Consider the following 23,210-nt stretch of genomic DNA (forward strand, 5'->3'; position numbering starts at 1 on the left):
TACATATTTTAGGAATAAAAACGAGCAATGTACCAAAATTGGAATTTTTATATAATTTGGGGGGAAATCCCTATGGTCTATTATTTTTATTTTTAATTAGGGTGTCAATAATAACTTTATTTTCAAAAAGACTTTGTTCAAAGTGCAGTATGTCTTTAATATGAAAACAGATGGCTATCTCTAATATTCACCAAATTTTGACATCAAAATTACTAGAAAAATAAATGTTCTTCAATACTTACTGGAAGGTAGATCCGAGTTTACCTCGAGTTATTCAACTATATTGCTTCACTAATATACTCTTTGCTCATTCGTGATGACACTAGAGTGGTAACTGTCAATAATTCTCCGATAATTAAATTAGAATTCTAGAAGAAAAAATTGACTAGATTCTAGTCCGAGTCAAGGGGAATAAAATAATAAAAAAATCATTCTTTCTTGTTCCTACCTCCTATATATAGGATTTCCTACAAAATCGAATTTCCTCTTTGACCCTCTTCAATTTTGTGAAAAATAGATGATTAAGGTGGACCCAATATTTTAATCTATAGGAAGAAAAGAGTATGACACTTGTGTGTTGTCAGGTCTACGATGACATCATGGTTTGGCGTGGGCCACGTGGAGTATCAAAATTAATTCCATTAATATAATGGAAAGGAAAGACTTCTAAGACTAATCTCTTATTCAACGGACATATGTGAAAACGAAAGACAAAAGCCGTTAGATATTATGAGGGTGGACGGTTCAGTCTGTAAGTTGACATAGAATTCTCCGTCAATTGCAAACGCCTCCTTCAACAAAGCTTTGTTTATATAAAAAAATACAAAATGTGCTAAAAAGAAATAACACATTGGACGTTCGATGTGTAAATCCTCGTCTCTCTCTCTCACACATTCAGTTTTTACAAACAGACAAACTTTTCTAAGGAGGAGCGGAGCTGGTAAGGATCTGGTGAGGGCACTTCTTGCCCTCACAGAACTTTGAGACACCCTTATATTTTTAATTAATTACATATCTCATTTATCTTCACTCCCTTGTTTCTCTCCTTATTTATCCCCATAAAATTTTGAAACACCCCTATATTTTCAATTAATTTCATATCCTAATTGTCCCTATTCCCTCACCTCTCTCTCCATTTGGTCCCACACCCTCCTCTTCTTCCAATTTTTGCCCTTATAAAATTTTGAGATATCCCTATATTTTCAATTAATTACATGTCCCATTTGTCTCCACTCCCTCATCTCTTCAATTTTTATTGATGACAAGGAGACTTATGTTAGAGACCATGCCATAAAACTAAATGTTCTGATAGGTTTCAAAGCATGTTTTTTTTTTTTAAATCCCATGTTTTATTTAATTTAAAATTAAAAAAGAAGAAGAAGAGAAACTTCTATCAGTTAATTTGTTTTTTCATTCTCATGGAAAGATCAGAAAGGAAAACAAAATAAATCAGCAAAAACCCCCAAATGAAATCCATAGAGATCCCAAAATCTATGATTTTAACTCTTTATGTATCATCAAAAGAACCAGAATTCAAAAACCAACATCTCAACATTTTTCTACTTCAACTCTCTATGTAACATCAGGAGAACAAGAATCCACAAACCAACATATCAACATTTTTCTCTACCTAATCACATCAAAAAAAAAAAAAAAAAAAAAAATCTAAAACAGAAAATTCCTAAAATTTTCCAAGAAGTTTTTACACTTGTAGAGAAATTTTGCAATTTAGGTCTCATTTGAGTGAAATCCAGATTAGTATCCAATCAAGAAAAAAAAAACTACTATGAGAAAGATAAGCATAGAGATCACAGAAATCCAAATCCAAACCCTAGAAATTAGGTTCAAACAAAAACTAAATCGAAGAATTGAAACGTTGAGATTTTAAATCTTACGTGATTTCTCCAATAAGTAGAAGTGTTATGAAGTAATCGTAATACACTCGAACTCTAGAGATCGAAAACTTGTTGATTGTTGATAAGGAGATTGGGTAAGAGAAAAGATTTGATTGTTGTTTGTTGATGAGGAGATACGGTTGTTTGAGTATATAGATTCGAAACAACGTGCTCTCCAAATGGATGCAGTCGAAAAGATGCAAAACGGTTGGAATGAAAGCGGTTGTAATCGAAGAGATACAAAATGGTTGATCATTTTTTGGATTGAAGTGACGATGACAAGCACAACGAAGATGAAAATCCAAAGAAAATTATTTCGATGCTTCTGATTTTCATTTTTTGTATTTCATTATAAGAAATTTAGTCATACATTGACTAAAGAAAGAATAGTAAAGTAGGTTATAAGTATTTATGACTAACTTATGATAAGAGCTAAGTCGAATAACGACTATGTAGACCATAAATTCTTACACTTATTTCTCGTTCCGCCTTGTCATCGAGAATTTCTTCTTCATTTAGAATAATCCACTTTTGCTAGTTTTAATTTTAATTTCTTCACAAAAACTCCAAATCCTATAATGGTAAAAGAATCTCATCATCTTGAGGGTATATATAGAGAAACCCTAGTTTGGATAATTTATTATAATCATATGCTTATGGTTATTCAAGGGATCTTAACCCTATATAAAATTCTATGTTCATTATTTATTTAGTTATTAAATAAAATATGTTGTTTCGAAGTAAAATTATAGAATATTGACTATTCATATAATCAAATTTAACCAAACCGAACCAATCTTACTTTGGTTTGATTTTGTTAATGACATTTGTCCCCACTCCCTCACCTCTTCAATTTTTTGTTGATAACATTGCCTTTTGATTGGGACTTCTCGTATATTAATTGGAAATGATCTAAATATCATTTTCTTCGACTTCTAACTAAAAATCTCTTAATTTCTCCTTAAAATCATTCATCTTCAATATACAACTAATCATAATTTGCCCCCACTACAAAAAAATCTTGACTCCGCCCCTGTTAAAGAGAATTACAAGTTTCATAGGGATCACTCTGTTGAGGAATCCCTAAATAGTACTAACCCATCTTAACCATTTGTTGGCAGGTAAAGAAAACAAAAGATCAAAGAAGATGAAGTCAGAGAATTACCTCCACGTAATTGGAATTAATTTCAATAATTTTCTCTTGTGCAAATCTTAGAGATTCAAAATCCCATAAATATTTTAGAGATTAAAACCCCTTAAAATAATTAAAAAGTAAACCCATCTAAAGATTAAAAAAAAATTCTCACGTGCGAACCCATCTCTCTCTCTCAATATATATATATGTGAGTGTGTTAGATTTGAGGGAGGCCTTTGCAATTGACCTAGAATTTATTTGCCCATCGGATTTTACAGGTGTAAAGCAATTGACCAAGAATCACCCCCCTCCCCACGTTTACCTGTTAATATCCAATGACTTTTACCTTTGTGGCATTATCCGTTATTAAAGTTAAATCAGGGGGTATTTAGTTTAGATTGGGCTATAAAAGCGCTACAGAGAAGAGCAGTAGACACAAACTTTTCTTCTTCTGTGTTTTAGTTAATCGTTCAAGGAGAAAGAAATGGCTGAAGTGGGACAAGTAATCAGCTGCCACACTCTCGAATCCTGGAATGAACAGTACCAAAAGTGCCAGAATTCAAAAAAACTGGTACCCATTTTAATTCATTATTTTGTAATAAATTAAAATAAACGAGTACCCATTTTGAAATTTGAATCCCACTTTTGCCATGTCTATTTTAATTTATTCTTTTTGAATTTTTTTGGTTGATTATAATGGAGATTTGTTTTTGGTCCCTCCGTATTTTTGTTTTTTTGATTATGGGTTTGGGTTTTTTTCTTCCTGACCTGATTTGCTGTTTTAGGTATTGTGCTTAAACATTTATGGAGTTGCCATTTTTAGGTTATGTGAGTTCTGTTGATGGATTTCTAATATTGGGTTTTCCTGTTATTAGAATGATGGGTTTGGTATCTGTTTTTGATATAAGTCTAAAAAGGGTCATAAAGGTTTCTGTTTTTGCTTTGTTTGAGATCTGTTGATGGGTTTTTTCTTTCTGGGATATATAGTTATGAGGATTAGAATAATTGTGGGTTTGCTTTAATTTGATTTGCTATTTGTTGTTATGTGTTTTCTAATTAGGCTTATATTGGGATATTGTGTAAAGGTTTTATCTGATTTTAGTTTTGTGCTTTTGGCTATTATTATGTGAGTTTTACCTAGATTTTAAATTGCAATTTTGGCCTAATTTTATTCAACCAAAATTTATAATTCCATGAAATTTTGGAAATGGGGTCATTGTTGACTAATGCATCTTCATTAATAAAAATAAAATTTCATCCCTTTCCCATATGATTTCACATGGGATCTTGGTACGTCACGGTATTGTCCACCAATGAGACGGATAGACAAGGCAAACATATCGGATGAGATTTAAAATCATGGTTCATTTGTCTCGTTTTATAAATCTTCTTCCAGCTTGTCTCAATGAACATTGAATCATTGGCTTTGATACCAAATTGATATGATCCTGTCGTAGGGTGTGGCTTAAATCAAACAGAACAAATTAAAAGAGAAAAAATGGATAGGAAAATCAATCTTTTCAAAGGGACCAGGATCGAGGGTGATCAATTTCCTGTGTCAACCATATTCTTCGTTTCTTAATAAAAAATGACAAAGCCCTATCCCAAATATGTGGGATCAGTTATCCTGAAACAAATTAGAAGTATTTATTTTGGTTAAATGTGAATTCATTTATATTTGTTTTGCAGTTGTTTATGAGCAATTCACTTCTGTTCGTTCTGGGTCATTGTTGCAGTCTTTCTAGAAATGCCTCGACTTCTTAATTAGGTTCCATTTGGAGTATATATGATTTTTAAATTACTTATTTTTTCTCAGCGGCGAGAGAAGTACAAATGAGAGGAGCTGGTCTCTTTGGAATTTTGTTTATGAGTAGGTTCCTTTTTATCACCTTATAGCCAACTTACTTATGTTGGTTCCCATTTGTGTGTGTGTGTGTTTTTTTTATCTTTCAAAATGCAGGTGGTGGTTGATTTCACTGCTTCGTGGTGTGGGCCTTGCCGTTTCATTAGCCCAATTGTGGGAGAACTGGCCAGGCAGCTGACTAATGTCTTATTCCTCAAGGTGGACGTTGATGAACTCAAGGTGAACAAAATCTAGATCCCACCCCCCACCTCCATCGTGTCCCCTTGATTTAATGTTGCAAGATTTTGAATTGCCACACCAACTTTTACGTATACCAAGAAAGAATAAGTACACAACTTGGGGTGCTATTAGTAAAAGTTGGCGGCTTGGCAATAGAACTTCTCTTTTAAAAATAAGTTTAAATATCGTCTGGCTTGCTACTTATTAATTATTGGTGGAAACGGGTTACTTGCAGGAAGTTGCTGCGAAGTGGGAGGTGGAAGCAATGCCCACCTTTCTCTTCCTGAAAGAAGGGGAAATAGTGGACAAGGTTGTGGGTGCAAAGAAAGAAGAGCTTCAGCAGACTGTTCAGAAGCACATGACTCCTGCTTAAGATTACTTTCCTGCCTATTATGCTGTGTATGTGTGCCTCTATGTAAGCAGCATGAAATAAGAACTTGTCATCGGGATTGTTTACTCGGTGGTAATTCTCTCTTAGGTCTTGGAATTTGGAATGTTGTGCACTCCAAACTTATGTTATGAGATTACGGGTTCACGCCATGTGATTGTTTGCTCGTTTTTATCGATCTTGACGTAGCAATTTTCTAGCCTGAAAGTTGGACCACCGGGTGAATTTTTATCGGATGGTCAGAAGTATATTATCTAGACAAGAGTTTAATGGTCAAAATCAAATCATCAGGCTGATTTTATCCTCTAAAGCTATTCTAGGTTGGCTTTGTTATGACTTGTTTGATTGTTGGTTGTGCAATTGTTTGAGATCTCATGCTTCTTTGAATGCTTCCTTGGTATCTGAAAGCTCTTGAATTGTATAACCTGTGAGAAGAGGTAGGCAGCTGAGAAATTATCATCATTTACTTGAGGGTATTTTAGAAACACCCACCTGTAAAATTGGTGATATTAGGTTTACCGCTTTGACTATAAGTCAACATTGTTTTTTCTTGATGAGTTAACACTTAACGGTGAAATTTTGATTTAGTAATTCAAGTATCTAAAGAGCATTTTGAAAAAAAAAATCAAAATCAAAATTTCACAGTTAAATCATCAAGAAAACACAACCTTGACCAACGGTCAATAAGATAAGCCTAATCTTGCATTTTGCAAGGGGGTAAAATTAATATCACTAATTTTACAGGAGGGTGTTTCTAAAATACTCTTTATTTAATATTGTAGAGAGACCTCTGCAAGTATGAAATCTCTTATAGGCTATGTTAGGGAAGCTGAAAGAAGCAAAATCTTATTCAAATTCTAGGGCTCCCAATAATAGAAGCATGTAGATTGAAGAAGATTAATTTTCAAATTCCATTGGCAGCATAAGTATCCTTGATTATTGTTGTGTTTGAGCTAGTTTTATAACCAATCATAAATTTCAATTCATGAAGAATTACTCAAATTTAGAATTTATAAAAGGGAAATTATAAAGGTGCCCCACGCATTGATGAGGGTAATCTGAATAATTGAAAAGTGACAAATTTGATGTAAGTTTTATCGTTATTAGGGCACCCCACAAAAAACATCAACGTCGACATATATCAAAAATGTCAACATAGAATAAAAAAACCTTATTTAATGTTGACATTCAAAAATGTCAATTTTTTCAGATAAACACTGAGTTGCTTTCATCTTCTGGATTGTCTTAATTGTGAATCTAATAATGCAGGGGTGCCCTTTGTATAAGGGTGGCCCTAATAAATAATTGGAGTGCCTTTATAATTTTCCTTTACAAAACTGTCGTCTTCCTGATATCTTTTTATACTCAAATTGTTTTACACCACGGGATGGGATGGGATGGGATTGGCACTGTGAGAAAATACATCACTTAAGGACATGTATTCGAATGATAATAAATTTATTTATAATAGCACCCAACAGAGATGGATGGATATGGGGGAACTCTTTTTCCTTGCTATTGTCACATTAACAGAACACTTAATCCATACTGTTTAGATTGAAAGGTTCATTGACTTTTGTTTTCAAAACTTTTCATTTTGGTTTTAAAAATGTTACTTTGTGATTTTTTTTCTTCCCCTTTTTAAAAATGTTACTTTGTGATTTTTAAAAATGTTAATGATGTTCAAAGTGACCAAATCAAGACTTTAGAAAAAGACTAATGATAAAACGACACATTGCCACATACACGGTCTATACACGATTGGCGTGGCAAGAGCACAGAATCATAGATCTTTTTTCTTTGTGTATCCTGAACAAAAAGATATATGATTCCATGCCTTTGCCATGTCAGCCGTATACAAACTGTGTATGTGTTAGCACATACGTTTATCACGACTCTTACAAAAATCAGTACAAGGTATTGCAGGAAAAAAGTGCTGCAGAGATTCTATGCCCCCTTCTAAGGAAGCCATTTGCTAGATGGTGCCCAGTCCTATATATTTAATATCGGATAAAAACAGGTCATGTAGACGACGTATGGTGCTATAGGAATGGGACACCATTTTATGTCTTGCAACTTGATAAAATAAACCTAAGTAACTGTTATCAAACTGATTCCATTATTTAGAAATGAATCAGAATGTCTATGTGGCATATTTTGGTTTAATTTTAAAATACATCAACTCGTAATCAAGCCCTTTGCTAAATAGCACACAGCCTTATGTATTTAATCTCAAACCAAAATGTGTAGACATCTATTGTTGCTATAGGCATGGTTTAAAATTTCGTTCCGTTTCAATTTGTATCATACTATATGTAATGGTTTTTTAATTTTCTGAGACGAAACAATTATTATTTTGTATTTACTTTTGTTTGTAACTCGTCTAGAAAGAAGAGAGAGAGAGAGAGTTACCTTGATCATCAGATGGAGTTTGGCCTATGAAGGTTGATTTTCTTCTTCTCCTTTCCTCACTCTTCCTCTTCTATTTTTTCTTATTCTTCTTCTCCTCTCTTCTCTCTCTATTTTATTTTGTTTTTTTTTTTTAACTAACGTATGCCCTTGATCACAGTCTACTCTAAGACGATGTAGAGATTTAGGAAGCCCTCCTCATTTTAAGAAATATTTGGGAACCCCCTCTATTTTACAATTGATATTATGCCCCTTCTCTTGAGTTTTGTCTATAAGATTATTTTTTAATGTCTTGTATGTTTTGAATATTTCGGATATATTTTGGCATCATTTACATTGATACGGAACGAGATTTAAACCAATGGGTATAATTTTGAATAGTGACTTATACCCTTTTAGTCCTTCATAAAATACTAAGTATGTTATCAGTTTGAAAATATAAGGAGTATCTCAAATAATCGTCAAAATCATGAAGGGGTATTTCTAAAATACCTAGTTACAAAAGGAGGGAAGGAGACCGAGTTATTTCAAACGAGTCAACACGTCTTGAATGAGTCATCTCACTTTACACTAATATTATGAAATTTCATCTACTTGTTTAGTGTCATAAAAAAATTTAAAAGTAAAATGAGTCGTGATAATTTGACATCTTTCTATCTAACCTACGTCCCCTGTAACAGAATGGTAAATCATTTGCCTTGGAATACACAAAAAGAATGATTCTACCTGTCTGAAGACAAATCATTTACGATTTTATGATGGGGGCGTAGGTAGGGGTGTCAATGGGTCAGTTCCGATTCGATTCCTATGATATTTGGAACCATAACCTTTATATTTTATCGATTTCGGTTCCGATTTTAAAATGAGTGGAATCGGAATCAGAACCATAAAAAATCATGGGTACCCATCGATTCCGGTTCTCAATAATCGAATGAGAAAAATTATTTCAAAATCATTATAGTAAAAAATTCTTCTAAAAAATAACATATTATTTGTAAAATATCAACTTAATAATTATTTGTTCCACTAAAATGATGATTTAATGACTTTTATTTTCAAACATTAAAATGTATTTCCTTTACGAGTAATAAATTTAAAAAGAAATGATTATTCTTAAACTCAAATATTTAGTTTATATGAAATTTGAAGAATTTTATATCATATATGTTAATTTTAAAATACAGGATCACCAAGAATCATGTATAATGTAAAAATAAATGATAAAATAAATCGGTTTCGGATACCCGTGGGTACACATTGGATAGAACCTAATGAATCCAGTTCTTATCGGTTCGGTTCCATATTAGGCCCGACTCTAATCGGTTCCAATAAAAAGGGAATTGGAATCGAGGTTTTCGGTTTCTGTTCTGGTTCGATTCTGGGTAAATGGGTACCCATTGACATCCGTAGGCGTAGGTGTATGTGACGTCAGAAAATCATTATAAAAAATAAAAATAAAAATTTAAGGAAGATATGGCATTGATCCCCCCAACTAGGATGTAAAGTCGGCGAGTTATCTCACTCGTTCATTAACGAGACCGAGATGACTCGAGCGAATCATCCCAGTTTCGCACGAGATTTAAAACCATGCCTCAGTGGTTCAACTTTTCAGCTCTGGGAGAGAGATGGGGATCGGAGTCTTGAGAAACCTCATTCGACCCCTAGCGAGAACAGCCGTAGCTTACCGTACCGTTAGTTTCCCGGCAGCGATTTCTGGCAGACCTGCATCTCCGGCCACCGAGTTCAGGTCTGTTTTAGGTTCATTTCAACAACACTCTCTATCATGGATTTTCCAATCGAGCGAGATTCACAGCTTAACTGACACTCGATTCCCCAAGAGAAGGCCTGGTTTGAAATCTCGACGAAAGCGGGCTAGCTTAAAACCCCCAGGTTTTGCTTTCTTCTCGATTTTCCTCCCTTTTGAACTGCGTATCTGGTTTAGAACTCATGAGTTACTGAATGTGATAATGTAATTGTTTGTAGAATTAGGTGAAATTACAATTTGAAAAGGTTCATTTTTTTTTCTCTGTTTGAAGTAATTAAGGTCCTGATTGCCACCTGAATCTATATATATTTTTTTAATAAGTTTTATTAGCAAAATTATAAATTCGTTTTTTCAGAGGGGAGGGGGTGTGTGAAAGAAAACCCTAATGCCCCCCTCAACCTTCCCTTCCGAATGCTTGTTGGGATGATCTTTATCTAGGAAATGTGCGTTAGCCCTAATCTAGGTTTATTGAAAGAATGCAGGCCCATATGCTTGGGTTCAGTACACGCCCGGGGAACCAATACCTGCGAGCAGACCTAACGAAGGAAGTGTAAAGAATAGGAATGAGAAGAAGAGGATAAAGCAGAGGAAGGCATTTATAAAGGTACGTGTTTCTTCTCCAACACTTATCTAGTTTTCGATTACTTGTAAACTTTATTTGGGTGCCTCTGCATTCTAGGGTGTTTTTCAGTTTTCTAAGTCTAGTATCCAGGGTTATACTGTTTTATAATTTTTCTTGTTTAATATAGAAGGTTAAGTTAACAAGGATGATAATAGAAAAGTTTAAAGGGCAAGGAGAAACGAAAAAAATGATGCATCGTAGGGGAACAATGCCCTTATAATTTTACAAAACCCATGAAACTCATTCTATGATTATTTAATGTTCAAGGGAAATATAGAACTCCCATGTATCCATTCCCAAGGTATTTGAATGTCTCAAAAGATATGTAAAGATACATGCCAATAATGGAGGATATTGTAGGATATCCATATCATGAATTTTATAATTCTCCTAAACATTAAATAACCAAAGAGTTTTACAACACCCATAGAATCTCTTTCGCAACGAGGCATTATAAGTGTTAGAGTGGCTTTTCTACGACGATCCCCATCCCCTGATATTCAGCCCCATGTTGTATTGATTTTTATATCTGAATCCATCAAAAGAATAATTCCCCTGAATTTGGTATACATATCTTAGAAAACTGATACTTTTAAGCAATGACAGATTGTTGCATGATGCTATTTTATACCATGGGTAGGATTTATGAGATTCTATGCTTGATATCGTTTGGACTTCACCCTTTGAAGATTACAAGTCTGCTTACGAAAAAGAAGAATCTTTTATTAAAAACTAGACAGGCAAACAAGTAAATCACAGAATTAAAATCACTTGGCGTCTCTTATTTATGTGAAATAGCATTTGACATTGTTCTTAGACATGAATAGTACAAAGAAATCCTATTTGGAAATACTGTGGTAAAAGTTACTGATTGGGGAGGGGACGGGGGAACTAACTAGTGCAAAAAGTACTACCTACCAAATTGACATGTTTGTTCCGTGATTTTCAATACATCAATGATTGTTAGGTATCATTTGTAAGTGGTGTTACCCATGTATGGCTGGCATAGTCCTATTTTTTGTCAAGGTTGTGTTTAAAACACATTTTATTCATCGTGAATAATCGTGTTTTTACATTTTAAACACAAAAACCTGGTTTTTTAAAGTTGATTCCTAGCCCTTTTTTGGTACTTACTAAGTGTGACTACCATCCATCATTAGTCAGGCTTTTTTTTTTAAAATAGTTTTAACAAGATATGATAGTATATAATGGGTTCGTGTGTCCATGTTACAATTCCTAGCTTCATAGAATGTATAATTTGTGTGGAAACATGTTATCATGTATAAATATTCAATATTGGTAAAATATGTTGAAAATTCTATGTGTAATTTATTTAATTATTTTTTATGTTCATTTTCCCTTGCTTTTTTTTTTTTTTCCATTTTTCCTTATTTTTCCCTAGCTGTTTTAAACCTGTACTCTGACATGGTCGCATGGTGTATGGGTACCATAGTGGTATTTCAGCTTCCTAACCCTGTACCTTTTTTCTCTTGTATTGGAATACAATCTTGTGTACTTGTTGGAAAAAAATTCATTAATGGGATGTAATGACATAACTTCGACATATAATCTTTTGTATTATCAACTATTACAAATATTTTACATGAAATGTCCATTCCATATTTGACACATGAATGGTTGCCAAGTATCATGAGCAAGTGGTGTTGCGCATGTATGGGTATTATGGCGGTATTCTGACACTACAACAGATTGCGAACTGAAATAATAGGTCTAGCTGAATGTTTTGATTAGTTTAAATGAATTAGTAATAGGGTATTATGGAGTTGAATGTTGGGCAGTCAAGAAAAAATATGTTTACATACTGAACTTAGCATAGATGAGGGTGTCGAGATGGGTGGAAATACTAAGAAAGATGATAAACTAGGAACAGCCCCAATAAGTGATAAACTAAGTGAGTCGATTGAATGGTTGGTCTTGTACAATGTAGACCAATTAGAGTCCCAATTAAAAGTAATGTCTGGATCGAATACTCCTAAAGTGAAGATGCTTAAATTAACTGAAGACATGCCCATGGATAATATCTCCTTGTGGAGTAAAGTGTTTGATGAGTCTAAGGGGGTCTTCTTTGAAGACTTTTTAGTCAAGTGGGATTGGGTGTGTAACATTGTTGTTTAGCTTCGCTTTGTTGCGTCATTTTGTGTCTTTTTGTCTTTTCGTCTTGTCTTCTTTTTTTATTCTCTTTCCCTTGTTATTGTCTCATGGTCACCTTGACCATGCTATTAATCAAGATCTTTGACTTTTCAAAAAAAAAATGATAGTTCGTAGCTTTGGGGCTTGGGTGTGGCCTGAATAGCAAGCAAGTCTTTTGATTCGTTTTGTTGTGTTTTTTTTCTTCTTCTTTGTACGTGGTAGGCCTTCTCAATATCCTTTCTCCTTTTTGGTAAAATATCTTATTTTGAGCAAGTAAATATTTCTCCAAAAACTTGCTGAGTCAGTGATCAACTCAGTTGTGTTCTCAAAAGCTTTATACAATGATCAATGTCAAGCATTTGAGAAAAGAAAAGAGTTTCCAAGACATGTTTTCTTTTCTATTCTCCAGAAATAAAGGAAACTTCCAAGTTCAGTCAAAGTTTTGAAACACTGGAGTGGCGCATTACACCTAATTAATCGACAAATTTACATTTTTTTATTGGGTACATATTTACTTATTAGAGATCCGCATTTCTTCATATTATACACGAAATGCTACAAAAGATGCATAAGTTTTTGTCAATTTTGTTGGTTCAAGAAACAATAAGGATATTTTTCTGAAATGGATTGGGCATCAATGTGTGCATCTGCCAAACAGCACATTGAAAGCAATAATGATGACAGTGGTAATAAACATTATTGCCTGTCAGATTTACCAAGGAACAATGTATTTCTTATTATTAACCACATGGCATAATATGGAAAAATCTCTCATGGAAACCACCATGGCATGCCAATAGCACAATGTTTAAAATATAGGCTGAGAAGCTAGATACCTACAGCCACCTAGGAAGCATGGGTGGCTTACAAGTTAACAAAAATTGGAATTTTTTTACTTTAATTTACCACTTTAGGTGTCGACCACGACCACCAATAGTTGGGACTTGGGACAAGGGTCGGATACGATGTTTACTATTCGCTGTTGGTTCAATCTCCTCCTCTTCTTTTTTCCCCTTTTTTAATCAATCAAATTTGTTAATGTATTCTTTGTATTGCCTTAGGTTACCTATATTTGTATTTGTACATATTGGATTATGTTGCTTGTGATTCTGAATTTTCCGACTTCCATTTATAGCCTGGCTTGTTAATTGTGATTATATTTTTTTTGTTTTCTTTTTGAGTGTAGCTGAATTCTTATCTACCACAAGCTCTGTCACAATAGCTTTACTTTTTTATTCTTTTATTATGAGACCCAATCTGTTTTGAATATGAACAGTCAGAAGCAAAGAAACGGAAAACTCAGGTGCAAGAAGCCAAAAGGAAGAAGAATGTAAAAAAAATAGAACGTAAGATGGCTGCAGTAGCGAGGGAAAGAGAATGGGCTCAAAGATTGGCAGAGCTACAACGACTCGAGGCAGAGAAGAAATCCATGGCTTGATGGCCCAGACAACGTAAAGATTACAAGAAAGCCTTATCTGTGTGAAAGGTAATGGCGCATAATCTTGTGTTCTTGCCCTTGAAATGTCTCATTTACTTTTCTTTCGTCTGAAGGTTGGATACAATTTTGCACTTTTTGGTTCTTTTCTCTGATTAAATTAGCAAGTCTATCATCCTAGTGAGAAAGCCACTCAAAATGATTTTAATGATATAAATTGAAGAGACCTTCAAATTTTTACCATAATGAGCATGTGATGGTTCGTGCAATAATAAATAGCGATGTTTTAACTGTTCTTTGTACCATATTTCTGCACAATGCATGACCTTTGGGCAGATGATTGCCTAGTTTAATGTACCGTCTTCCTCATTTGTCTCACTTTGTTCGAGTAAGACGGTTCAATTTTTTTTTCTATTTCATGCACACTCTGTTCCCTCCACTTGCATCTTGATCCATCCAGTATACTTGCTCAAAGAGGTTCTCCTTCAGACCTTTTAGACCGTCTAGTTATTTAGGAGATCAGCTTGTCCTTGACTTGTTGATTTCACAGCCCATCTGCCTTTACTCATCCCCTCCTAACAGTTCGAGGGATTAAGTCACACTTATGGACCATTGAAAGAATGAGGGTTGGTTTTCCTAACCGATGATGAGCTATGTACCTTGCCTCACAGCATCAAAACCATTCTCATAGGTGTTATGGTTGATGAATACAACATGGCACAATCTGCAGTGCCCTAGAGGATCTATGGTGCTCAATGAGGACACAAGATTTTCTTAACTATCTACTCTCGAACAGGTCGAGACAGCACAAACCATTCTACAAGTCTTCCCAATTCCCCAGATATTTGCAGCCGAAGGACAATTGACTACACAACTCATCAGAAATTTTTGCATAATGAGTGAGTACTGTCCAGGTGTGGGTCTAAGCCTTTCGACTAATCGGTTCAATGTGCAGAGCCTGAAAATCTTTTAGAGTTTTATTTTGGAAAACAAAGAGTCTCTCCACAACAATGCTACCCTGTCCCAGTTAGCTCCTGTGTTAGAGAAGAATGTGCAAGTTGAAGGGGCTCAAAAAGAGCAGGAGAAAATTGAATAGTGGATTGTACACATTTGAATTAACATTTCATCGATTTAGAAAATTGAATGAGGGGACAAGATTCCTTCATTAAACCTCAAATATTTGAGATAATGATGACGATATGTTCGACTCGACACAAAAAAATAAATTAAAAGATAAATGTTAAAACGAAGTTAGGCATCTCCCTCATTTTGTTCTGACTGCCGATAGTATTAGATGTTTGGGACAACACATGATTTTCAGAAGAAAAGGCTCAGTTTTTAGATCACAAGCAGAGAGAGAGAGAGAGATGGGGATGGGGATGGGTCAAGTAGAGATTTATTGTGTAATTTGGTGTATTAAAATTGTGACGGAAAACAAACCCAATTCATGGCTTTATTTATTGATGTCATCATCAGCAGAAGCTTATCTAAATAAGGGGGTCAGATGAGCAAATCCTTTCTCTCCATTCAATTACATTTACGGTAGTAACTGAATTTTTCTCAAATTTAAGTAGTATTAATTGAGTGACCCACTTGTCCCCATTTTTTTGGTTCAACGAAAACATCTCACATGAAATAGCATAGAGCGACAAGGTTTTATGGTCCGCCGACCCTAAACAGTGACATCTTGCACTAAATTAGATCATAGATTAGAACCAATATGATCTCGTCAACGAGTTGTGCTGGTTGCATGAATGTCACAAATTTCCTGCGAAGACCCATCGAATAAACATCCAACATGGATTTTGAAGTTAATAGTATTGGAAATGTTGTTGTGGTTAGAATGGGGAACCATCGTCATAAACAACCAAATTAAGTGAACATTGAATGGAAAAAAGATGAGAGTTAGATCCACCCACTTGCATTCAATCTAAGGACAAGGCAAAGGACCACCACACCCCCCCCCCCCCCCCCAATTAGTATGATTAAGACACAAGAACTAACACTACAATCTGATCTACCCATCTTATTTTATTACTTTGAATCTTCAGAATTTAAACAATAAGATTTCCTTTGATGAGCCCATCTAGTTGAGGATCCTCATAATCACATATGAAGGCACAAAGGTACACTCTGGTAAAATTTAAGTATAGATGGGTGTGACAATGATGGGTAATTTCCGTTTCATCTTGACCGTTGGAAAGTTAACGATGAAATCTTCCTCAGCCACCCATCTGCACACCACCAAACACGATAAAATCAATTTTATTATTATTATTTTTTTTTTCAAAAACACAATCAATCTAAACTGTCCACAATAAAAATTGATGGAATCAGAATAAATACCTGTAACGGGTGACAAGATGATGGAGGAAAATTGAAACTTCAAGCCTTGAGAGATCAAGACCTGGGCACAACCTTTGCCCACCACCAAATGGTGTAAAGCTATTATTGTTCGCAACATGTCCCTCTTTTCTCTGCCCACTCCAAATCAAATTATATATAATTAAGAATAATGAGATACAAATCAAATTAAGAGACTAAGTATATATTATCCTTGAGGTAATACAACTTCCAAGGGTCAACAAAATTTTCCTAATCATCTAAATCAACTCCAACCATACAATACAAATTTTCTATAGATTATAAAGCAAATAAGAGATTAAAACTTCGATCACCATCAAAATCATGAATTTTTTTTAGATGAAAATCTTTTAAAATATATATACATATATATATAAAAGAATGGTTCTAAGAATTATGAGGCCTACTACTTGGATTTGAATCAATTTGATTAGGTTTCAAGTGGGACTGAGGTTGGTCCGGGTCGTTCTCCAACCCGACCCACCCACAACCACAATGGTTATGGAGGGCATGAATGCTGCAATTTGCATGACATCATTGGGATACAAAACAACCTTCATTTTGATGAGTAAAGTTTACAGATCTTTTTTCTTTTTAGCTGTCCTTGTAGCGTGTACGTTCATACTCCACCTTGGGAAGCTTTTCACCATCTCTTCATGCTTTTAATTCTTTTGACCTTGACTTTTGACCGAATCTATTCCTATAAATGGAAAAGTTTTACCGAGTACAAACACGTGTATACTATATAAACCTGTTTCACTGAAAAAGAAAAAGAAAAATTCGAACATCCAAAGATATTCCCTTGGAAACTGTGCAGATCTCGAGGAAATATGTTCAAGATATTGGTCTGCCCCCATCACCTCACATTATTGGGATAGTGATGTCGATGGGTCCGGTGTCTGGTATTGGTTTTTGATATTTTTAGATTGTTACTTTTGTCACACCAACTTTTACTAATTCTTTGGTGATTTGCATAGGAGAATTATGTGGCAAAAGCAGCTCTCTATTTTTAACAGGCCCGGCCTGACCCATGGGTCCCTTATAAGCATTGAGAACAAGGGTTCAATCCTAATCATGATCGTAGTGCAAGAAAGTGTGAACGATTGTGTCTGAGTGTGACACTTTTGACCATTTGTGTCCTCAAACAGATCTGCATAAAAGCATTTCTTAATGAAAATAATTGCTTTGTGGAGACCAAATTATGAATCAAAACTAAATTTTGGTAAAAAAGTTGGAACAAAATCATGATTTTGAAGTGAAAATGCAATGATCCTTATGTTCTAAGTGGTGATCAATCTAGTTTAGGCGAGAGAGTGCTAGGCACACTCAACCAGGTAATTCTCACACCAACATTCTTTTATAAAACAAGTTGGTGTGGCAATATAAGCTCTCAGTACTTTCATCATTAATAAAACACACCTGCCATCGCCATGGATCAAATTGATAAGGGTTCTCATAATTCTCTTCCTCCATATGAACAGAACTAAAGGATGCCAAGACACACCATCCCTTAGGAATCAAATAACCTGCACACACACACACACACACACACACAAAAAGAAAAAAAAAAGGAACCCATATCAAAAAACCATCACAGTGATCATTAAAACTACGAAGAAGAAGGACCGTGATCACAAGAATTGCATAAGTACCCTTGATTTCAACATCTTTGAGAGCTTTTCTCCAAACCCCATTGATGATGTTTGCCATCCTAAGAGTTTCATTAATCACCTATAATTACATAAAAATGATCAATTAACGAGATAACCAAGTAAGAGACAAAACAGAAAATCTAAAACATTTAGAGTCGTGATGAATGCACGCGGTTAGGTATATGCAGCTGACATGGCAAGGGCACAGAACCATATATCTTTTTATTGGGATACACAGGAATAAGATGTGCGGTTCTGTGTCCTTGCCATGTCAGCCGTGTACCAAATCGCGTGCACTCATCATTATTCAAACATTTAATCTTAGAACTCACATTTTGAGTAAATGGTAAGGACATGTAATCTGTCCAAGCATAATCTTCACAATGATGGGCCTTTTGTCTCTTTAATTCCATGTTTTCCTCCTACCATAATAACAAATGACATTACCACCAAAATACTCAATCAAAACCAACACCCAATATACGAACATGTTATCATGCCCCCACAACCCTGCATCATGATCCCTATATTCATGAATTTCCGAGAAATAAGTTGATTAAATCATGTTTTCGGATTCTTCAAATTCAATAAATATTGCTTGCTTGTACATTTCATTATGGCGCTATGATTTGAATTATTAGGGCTTTAACAAAAGTTCTCGCCTCAATAAGTAAAGACCGAAGAAAATTATGTACAAGAAAGGCTGAAAAGTCATAGCACGCCAGTAGCAATTGCAAATCCAACCAACAATAACATCCTTTTTAATGACTTAATCCTTAGTGGCCCCTATCCACCAAATATCTTTCTAGCCATTTGATTTGGGCCTTTCTAATTATAAGGCAGGTCCATGGGTAAAATTTATCAATTATATCAGGTTAATTGTTGGTGTGTAGGTCCACCAAAGGCAAGGGTCTCAAATTTATGGGGTCAGTGAGCCCAAGAAGATAGTGCCTATGACGAGGGCGTAGAGGATAAATGTCAGAGAGAGGGGGGGTGTGTTTATTAATTACCAATAATGATTTTTTAATTAGAAAGTCTTCACTAGGTCAGTACTTGGCCGACGTGGTACGAACAAGGAACTGGAAATCATTTTCCTCGGGATATGCAACTGCACGAGTATTGACCGAATGAAGACTTTCTACTTTACAAAATCAGCCCTCATTAATTACCCTTAATTTCTTTAAATAAATAAATAAAGGGTAGTACGTATGGATCATTGTACTTCCCTGTAATGCCTTTTAAGTAGTAGAGATTGGCAACTTGAAAACAAGATCAAACACTTGATCTTTAAAGGATCATTGTGTAGATCAGATCTTAAAAAACAATTTGTGAAAAAAAGACCTTTTTTTAAAGTCTGATGAAGACTATGAAAATGGACGGTCCATGACGAAGGAGATTTTGTGATGTATTACGTGGCTCTCTCTCAACCGTTAGATGCCACTACATAGAAATGCAGGGAAGCGTATCACGAAGGATCCGCTCCTTAATTTAATAACTTTAATTTAATGTGAACAACTCAAAACGTCATTTCAGAGACAGAAAAGCTTTTTGTCCTTCACGCTAAACCCGCACGTGGGCCCAATGACGTCATGTGTGTTGGGTCCATTAAAAAGAGTTCATCATCTAAAGTACCACGTGGCACTACGAGGGTGGATCACCACTAATTTATCGTTTTTGATCAATCAATCTATATCTACATCTATATCCATAAGTGGGCCATCCTACAGTCTTAACATAAAGCTAGTGGTCCCACATCACATCAGGATCAAGATTTAATTGTTGGTCGGTGGTCCTCAAATCAAGATCGTACGGCTGTGGGAACGTTCTACGGTCCACACCACCATACTTCGTTCCACTCGTGCGTGTTTTTAATGAAAGGCATGGCAAAGTCAAAAAAATACCAGGTCGTGATGTGGACGCCATGCAGACAACATAGTCGTCACGTGACACACCATCCTCAAATGGGCCCACAACATAATTAAAAAAATCTTAACCGTTGATTAATTAAAAAAAACTTACCATCAACTGTTTTAGAGCAACAGGAGAATCACTGAGATATTTGACAGCAAGTGTCATCAGCATTGGCACCGAATCCTCTCCTGGAATCATCATCTCTATGATATTTCCAGTGATGAAATCCAACGGTAGTCGTTGCGTCTCATTAGCTTCACCTGCGTCACACAATAAAACATCCACTGCATCCATAGGAGGGCCCACTTCATCTCTTGTTCTCTCCATCTTCAACTTCTTATCCTCCACAATCCTCCTCACCATCGTCAACAACCTCTCCTTAGCCTAGAGAGAGAGAGAGAGAGAGAGAGATGTTAAAAATTAAGGACAAAGCGAAAGGAAGAAGTGATTATAAGGTTATACATATAGTATTTTAGATTTAAAAAAGTTACCTTTAGAGATTTGTGAAGTCTGGTTCCTGGTAATTTAATTGGTAAGCAAACCAAGCCTTTAATAAATTCTCCAAATTCTCTCTTTAAAAACTGCAATTCTTCACCTGGACTGATACTCATCAACACTCTAACCAACACTTGAAATGTAATCTGAAGTACCCATTGAGCAAAATTCAATCAATCAGTCCAAGTTTGATAATTTGTAAAATTTGAAAGAAAAGTAAGAGAATTAAGAACAACAAAGAAGATAAGCCCACATTTCTAGTTTCTTCTTGGATGTAAAGAATCTTTGTATCATTCCAAGTATCCATTGAAAGATTCACACAGGTCACAATCTCTTTTGTAATTCTAGCTTTGAGTTGAGGAGACCTCAGAAATCCTCCAATCAATCCATGCACTCTCTTTTGAAGATTACCATTCATTTGAAGTATTGAAGATTTTCCAAGTAATTCTGTGACGGATTTGGGATAAAATGGGATGAAAATACTCCCATTGTTTTGTAAAACAACTTTGTTTACATCCTGATCAGTAGAAATAATAATGGGTCTTCCTAATATGTGAGATTTGAACACCTTCCCATATCTGAAAAAAAAAAAAAACAGAGAAAATTGATAAGGAGAAGAGACCTATTTAGATGAATAATGGGAATTATAAGCCAAAAATCAGTTTTTGATTATTTAAAGTAAACTGAGAATCTTACAGAACATTTATGTGCAGTTTTTATGGAAAGAGGTGAAGGGAGGGGAATCAGAGATCTTTTTTGTGGGTGAGTTTGACATGACTTCTTTTCTATCTTGAATCTTGATTGCTTCTTTTTTTCATTTAATGGAAAGAAACAAGAGATATAAAGGGAAGGAAGAATGGTCATTTCAGTGAGAGACTGTGATTTTTGCCTGAGGAAGCAATAAGAGGTCCAGTCTCTACTGTCTTAGTGCAGTCTAGACAGGTTTCTTTAGTCAATTTTTCTCTTCTTTTTTTTTTTTAAAAATTTCTCAAATTTCATAAAAATAAAAATAAAATAACAAATGAACATAATTGTTTCCCCTCTTTATTAGAACTTGGAAGAATAACAAGATAAGTAGATACCAATTCAAAGAAGTAGACTTACAGAGATTTTCTCTTCTCCATGAAGCTTACAGGCCTTGAAGTGTAACCACAAGCAATGAAGTCAAGAGTCTCACCTATTAAAGGCCACCCTAAACTCCCCTTAGGAATCTCACCATTTATCATTTCTCTTCTGTTCATCTCCTTTTCTTGGTTCTTCCCCCACCAATACCACCCAATGAAACCCACCACCAAAACCCCAAACCCTAAAACCCAATTCATTTCTTTTATGTAGAAGTCTACACTCAAAACTTGTCTCCAAACCGCTAGTTTTTATCCTACTTGTGCAAGACTATATTGAGAAACCCAAAAGGAAAACAAAAATCTCTTAAAAACCCATGAACCCAGTCTCATTCAACTTATGAGAAAGAGATTTTCCTAAAAGCCCTCAAACCAAATCTCCAGTCTCACTGCATGAAGTGATGGGAAATTTTCTTAAAAACCCATTGAACCAACTTCATGCAACTTATCTTTGAATATATTTATACAGACACAGAGAGAGAGAGAGAGAGATTTACTAAATCTATCTCACCTAAAGAAACTTCTATTTTTTGTTGGGTTGAAACTTGGAAGAGATAGAGCAAGGTAGGAGAGATATTCTTGGTTAGGAGATGGATGGGATAGATTCGGAAAATCTACAGGTCGATTTCCTTAATTAATGAGAGAGCTGTTTTGAGCTCATGGAAAGTGCCACGCTTATTCATTTTGTCTTCACTCTAGAGGGAAAAATGTCAGACAAATCTAGTCCTAATAAATCATTTAGATTTCACTTTGATTTTGCATCCTTAAGTACTGGAAAAAACGAATCGTGCTGGGGTGACACAGGATTTACTGTGATTCTCACAATTCTGACGTGGAGAAGCATATATAACCATCGATGGTTTTTAATCGTATCGCGAGGAAATACATTTATGTTTATGTACACATCCCACGTCAGAATTGTGAGAATCGCAGCATGTGTCATTCCAGCATTTTTCAAAACACAAGGGAGGGGAAGATGCACGTTTCATGGCTTCGGCGCGGCTCGTTCCTAACATTTCATGACTATAAAGTTTTGAATCGTGATAACAGGACTCGCCAGGTGGCATACTCTCCATAACGTGACAAGTTCGGGTATAATAGATTTGAACGCCTCGAGATATATAAATGCACTTCCCCCCTAAAAATATTGTATCCGAAGAGAACTGTGTATCCCAAGGCATATAGACTCATGATTTACGAACTTATCCACATCATGGAGTCATTTGAATATGTCACCTGGCCAGTCATATCATCGCGACTCAAAAGTTTTTGATATTTTAGAGATGAAATGTGATAAATGACTCAGCCACATAGCATACTCAATCAACTCCCCTTAATGTGACATGTGTTAAAATCATAGATCTATACTGCTGCTCGAGACACACAACTACACTTTTTATGGGGGTGTATAATTGTGTATCCCGATGAGTATAGATCTACGGGCTCTCATGCATGTCAAGTTAAGGGAGTCAAATTGAGTATGCCACGTGGGAGAATCATTTTATCTTTACTCTTTAGAGATACCCTCATTTGCGATAGAGTCATGATAATCTAACTACCCCATGTGACATACTCAAAATACTCTCCTAACGTGGCATGTGCTACATTCATAAATTTTATGCCTCGGGATATACATATGCACATCCCCATAAATATGTGTAGTTGTGTATCTCGAAAAGTAAAGATCTATGGTTCTAACACATGCCACATCAGGAGAGTATTTTGAGTATGTCACGTGAGGGGAGGTCAAATTATCATTACTCTTTGTGATATTAGGTTTACCC

General features: G+C 35.1%; 3 protein-coding genes across 4 annotated transcripts; 2 read left to right on the forward strand and 1 right to left on the reverse strand.

The window, feature by feature from the left end:
• Positions 1–3,443: 3,443 nt before the first annotated feature.
• On the forward strand, positions 3,444–5,670 carry LOC147408871 (thioredoxin H-type-like). The gene is made up of 3 exons (XM_086423092.1): positions 3,444–3,601; positions 4,991–5,113; positions 5,349–5,670. The coding sequence occupies exons 1-3, from the start codon at positions 3,515–3,517 to the stop codon at positions 5,484–5,486; spliced, it is 348 nt and encodes a 115-aa protein (XP_086279218.1). The 5' UTR covers positions 3,444–3,514; the 3' UTR covers positions 5,487–5,670.
• Positions 5,671–9,507: 3,837 nt separating this feature from the next.
• On the forward strand, positions 9,508–14,152 carry LOC147408872 (protein translocase subunit). Its single transcript, XM_086423119.1, has 3 exons — positions 9,508–9,800; positions 10,158–10,279; positions 13,725–14,152. The coding sequence occupies exons 1-3, from the start codon at positions 9,536–9,538 to the stop codon at positions 13,884–13,886; spliced, it is 549 nt and encodes a 182-aa protein (XP_086279245.1). The 5' UTR covers positions 9,508–9,535; the 3' UTR covers positions 13,887–14,152.
• Positions 14,153–15,883: 1,731 nt separating this feature from the next.
• On the reverse strand, positions 15,884–22,075 carry ROT3 (Cytochrome P450 superfamily protein). Of its 2 annotated transcripts, XM_086423105.1 has the most exons (9): positions 21,410–22,067; positions 20,559–20,883; positions 20,302–20,451; positions 19,919–20,194; positions 18,232–18,321; positions 17,900–17,978; positions 17,667–17,773; positions 16,230–16,360; positions 15,884–16,117 (listed from the first exon to the last, which is right to left on the reverse strand). In XM_086423105.1, the coding sequence occupies exons 1-9, from the start codon at positions 21,625–21,627 to the stop codon at positions 16,027–16,029; spliced, it is 1,467 nt and encodes a 488-aa protein (XP_086279231.1). In that variant the 5' UTR covers positions 21,628–22,067; the 3' UTR covers positions 15,884–16,026. The 2 variants fall into 2 exon arrangements, with proteins under 2 accessions (XP_086279231.1, XP_086279236.1); XM_086423110.1 differs by lacking the exon at positions 18,232–18,321 and having other exon boundaries at positions 21,410–22,075.
• Positions 22,076–23,210: the final 1,135 nt, after the last annotated feature.

The sequence above is a fragment of the Akebia trifoliata genome, chromosome 2 (genome assembly GCF_017979445.1).
Source record: "Akebia trifoliata isolate Shusen 1 chromosome 2, ASM1797944v1, whole genome shotgun sequence".
Taxonomy (NCBI): domain Eukaryota; kingdom Viridiplantae; phylum Streptophyta; class Magnoliopsida; order Ranunculales; family Lardizabalaceae; genus Akebia; species Akebia trifoliata.

Bases quoted from the DNA above. Each gene is read 5' to 3' on its own strand.
- LOC147408871 (XM_086423092.1), top strand. From the start codon at position 3,515: ATGGCTGAAGTGGGACAAGTAATCAGCTGCCACACTCTCGAATCCTGG. The intron at 3,602-4,990 runs GTACCCATTTTA...TTCAAAATGCAG, and splicing joins GCCAGAATTCAAAAAAACTG to GTGGTGGTTGATTTCACTGC. The intron at 5,114-5,348 runs GTGAACAAAATC...GGTTACTTGCAG, and splicing joins TGGACGTTGATGAACTCAAG to GAAGTTGCTGCGAAGTGGGA.
- LOC147408872 (XM_086423119.1), top strand. From the start codon at position 9,536: ATGGGGATCGGAGTCTTGAGAAACCTCATTCGACCCCTAGCGAGAACA. The intron at 9,801-10,157 runs GTTTTGCTTTCT...GAAAGAATGCAG, and splicing joins GGCTAGCTTAAAACCCCCAG to GCCCATATGCTTGGGTTCAG. The intron at 10,280-13,724 runs GTACGTGTTTCT...GAATATGAACAG, and splicing joins AGAGGAAGGCATTTATAAAG to TCAGAAGCAAAGAAACGGAA.
- ROT3 (XM_086423105.1), bottom strand. From the start codon at position 21,627: ATGAATTGGGTTTTAGGGTTTGGGGTTTTGGTGGTGGGTTTCATTGGG. The intron at 20,452-20,558 runs GTGGGCTTATCT...TGGGTACTTCAG, and splicing joins TCCAAGAAGAAACTAGAAAT to ATTACATTTCAAGTGTTGGT. The intron at 16,361-17,666 runs GTGTGTTTTATT...TGGAGTGGGCAG, and splicing joins TTGATCCATGGCGATGGCAG to AGAAAAGAGGGACATGTTGC.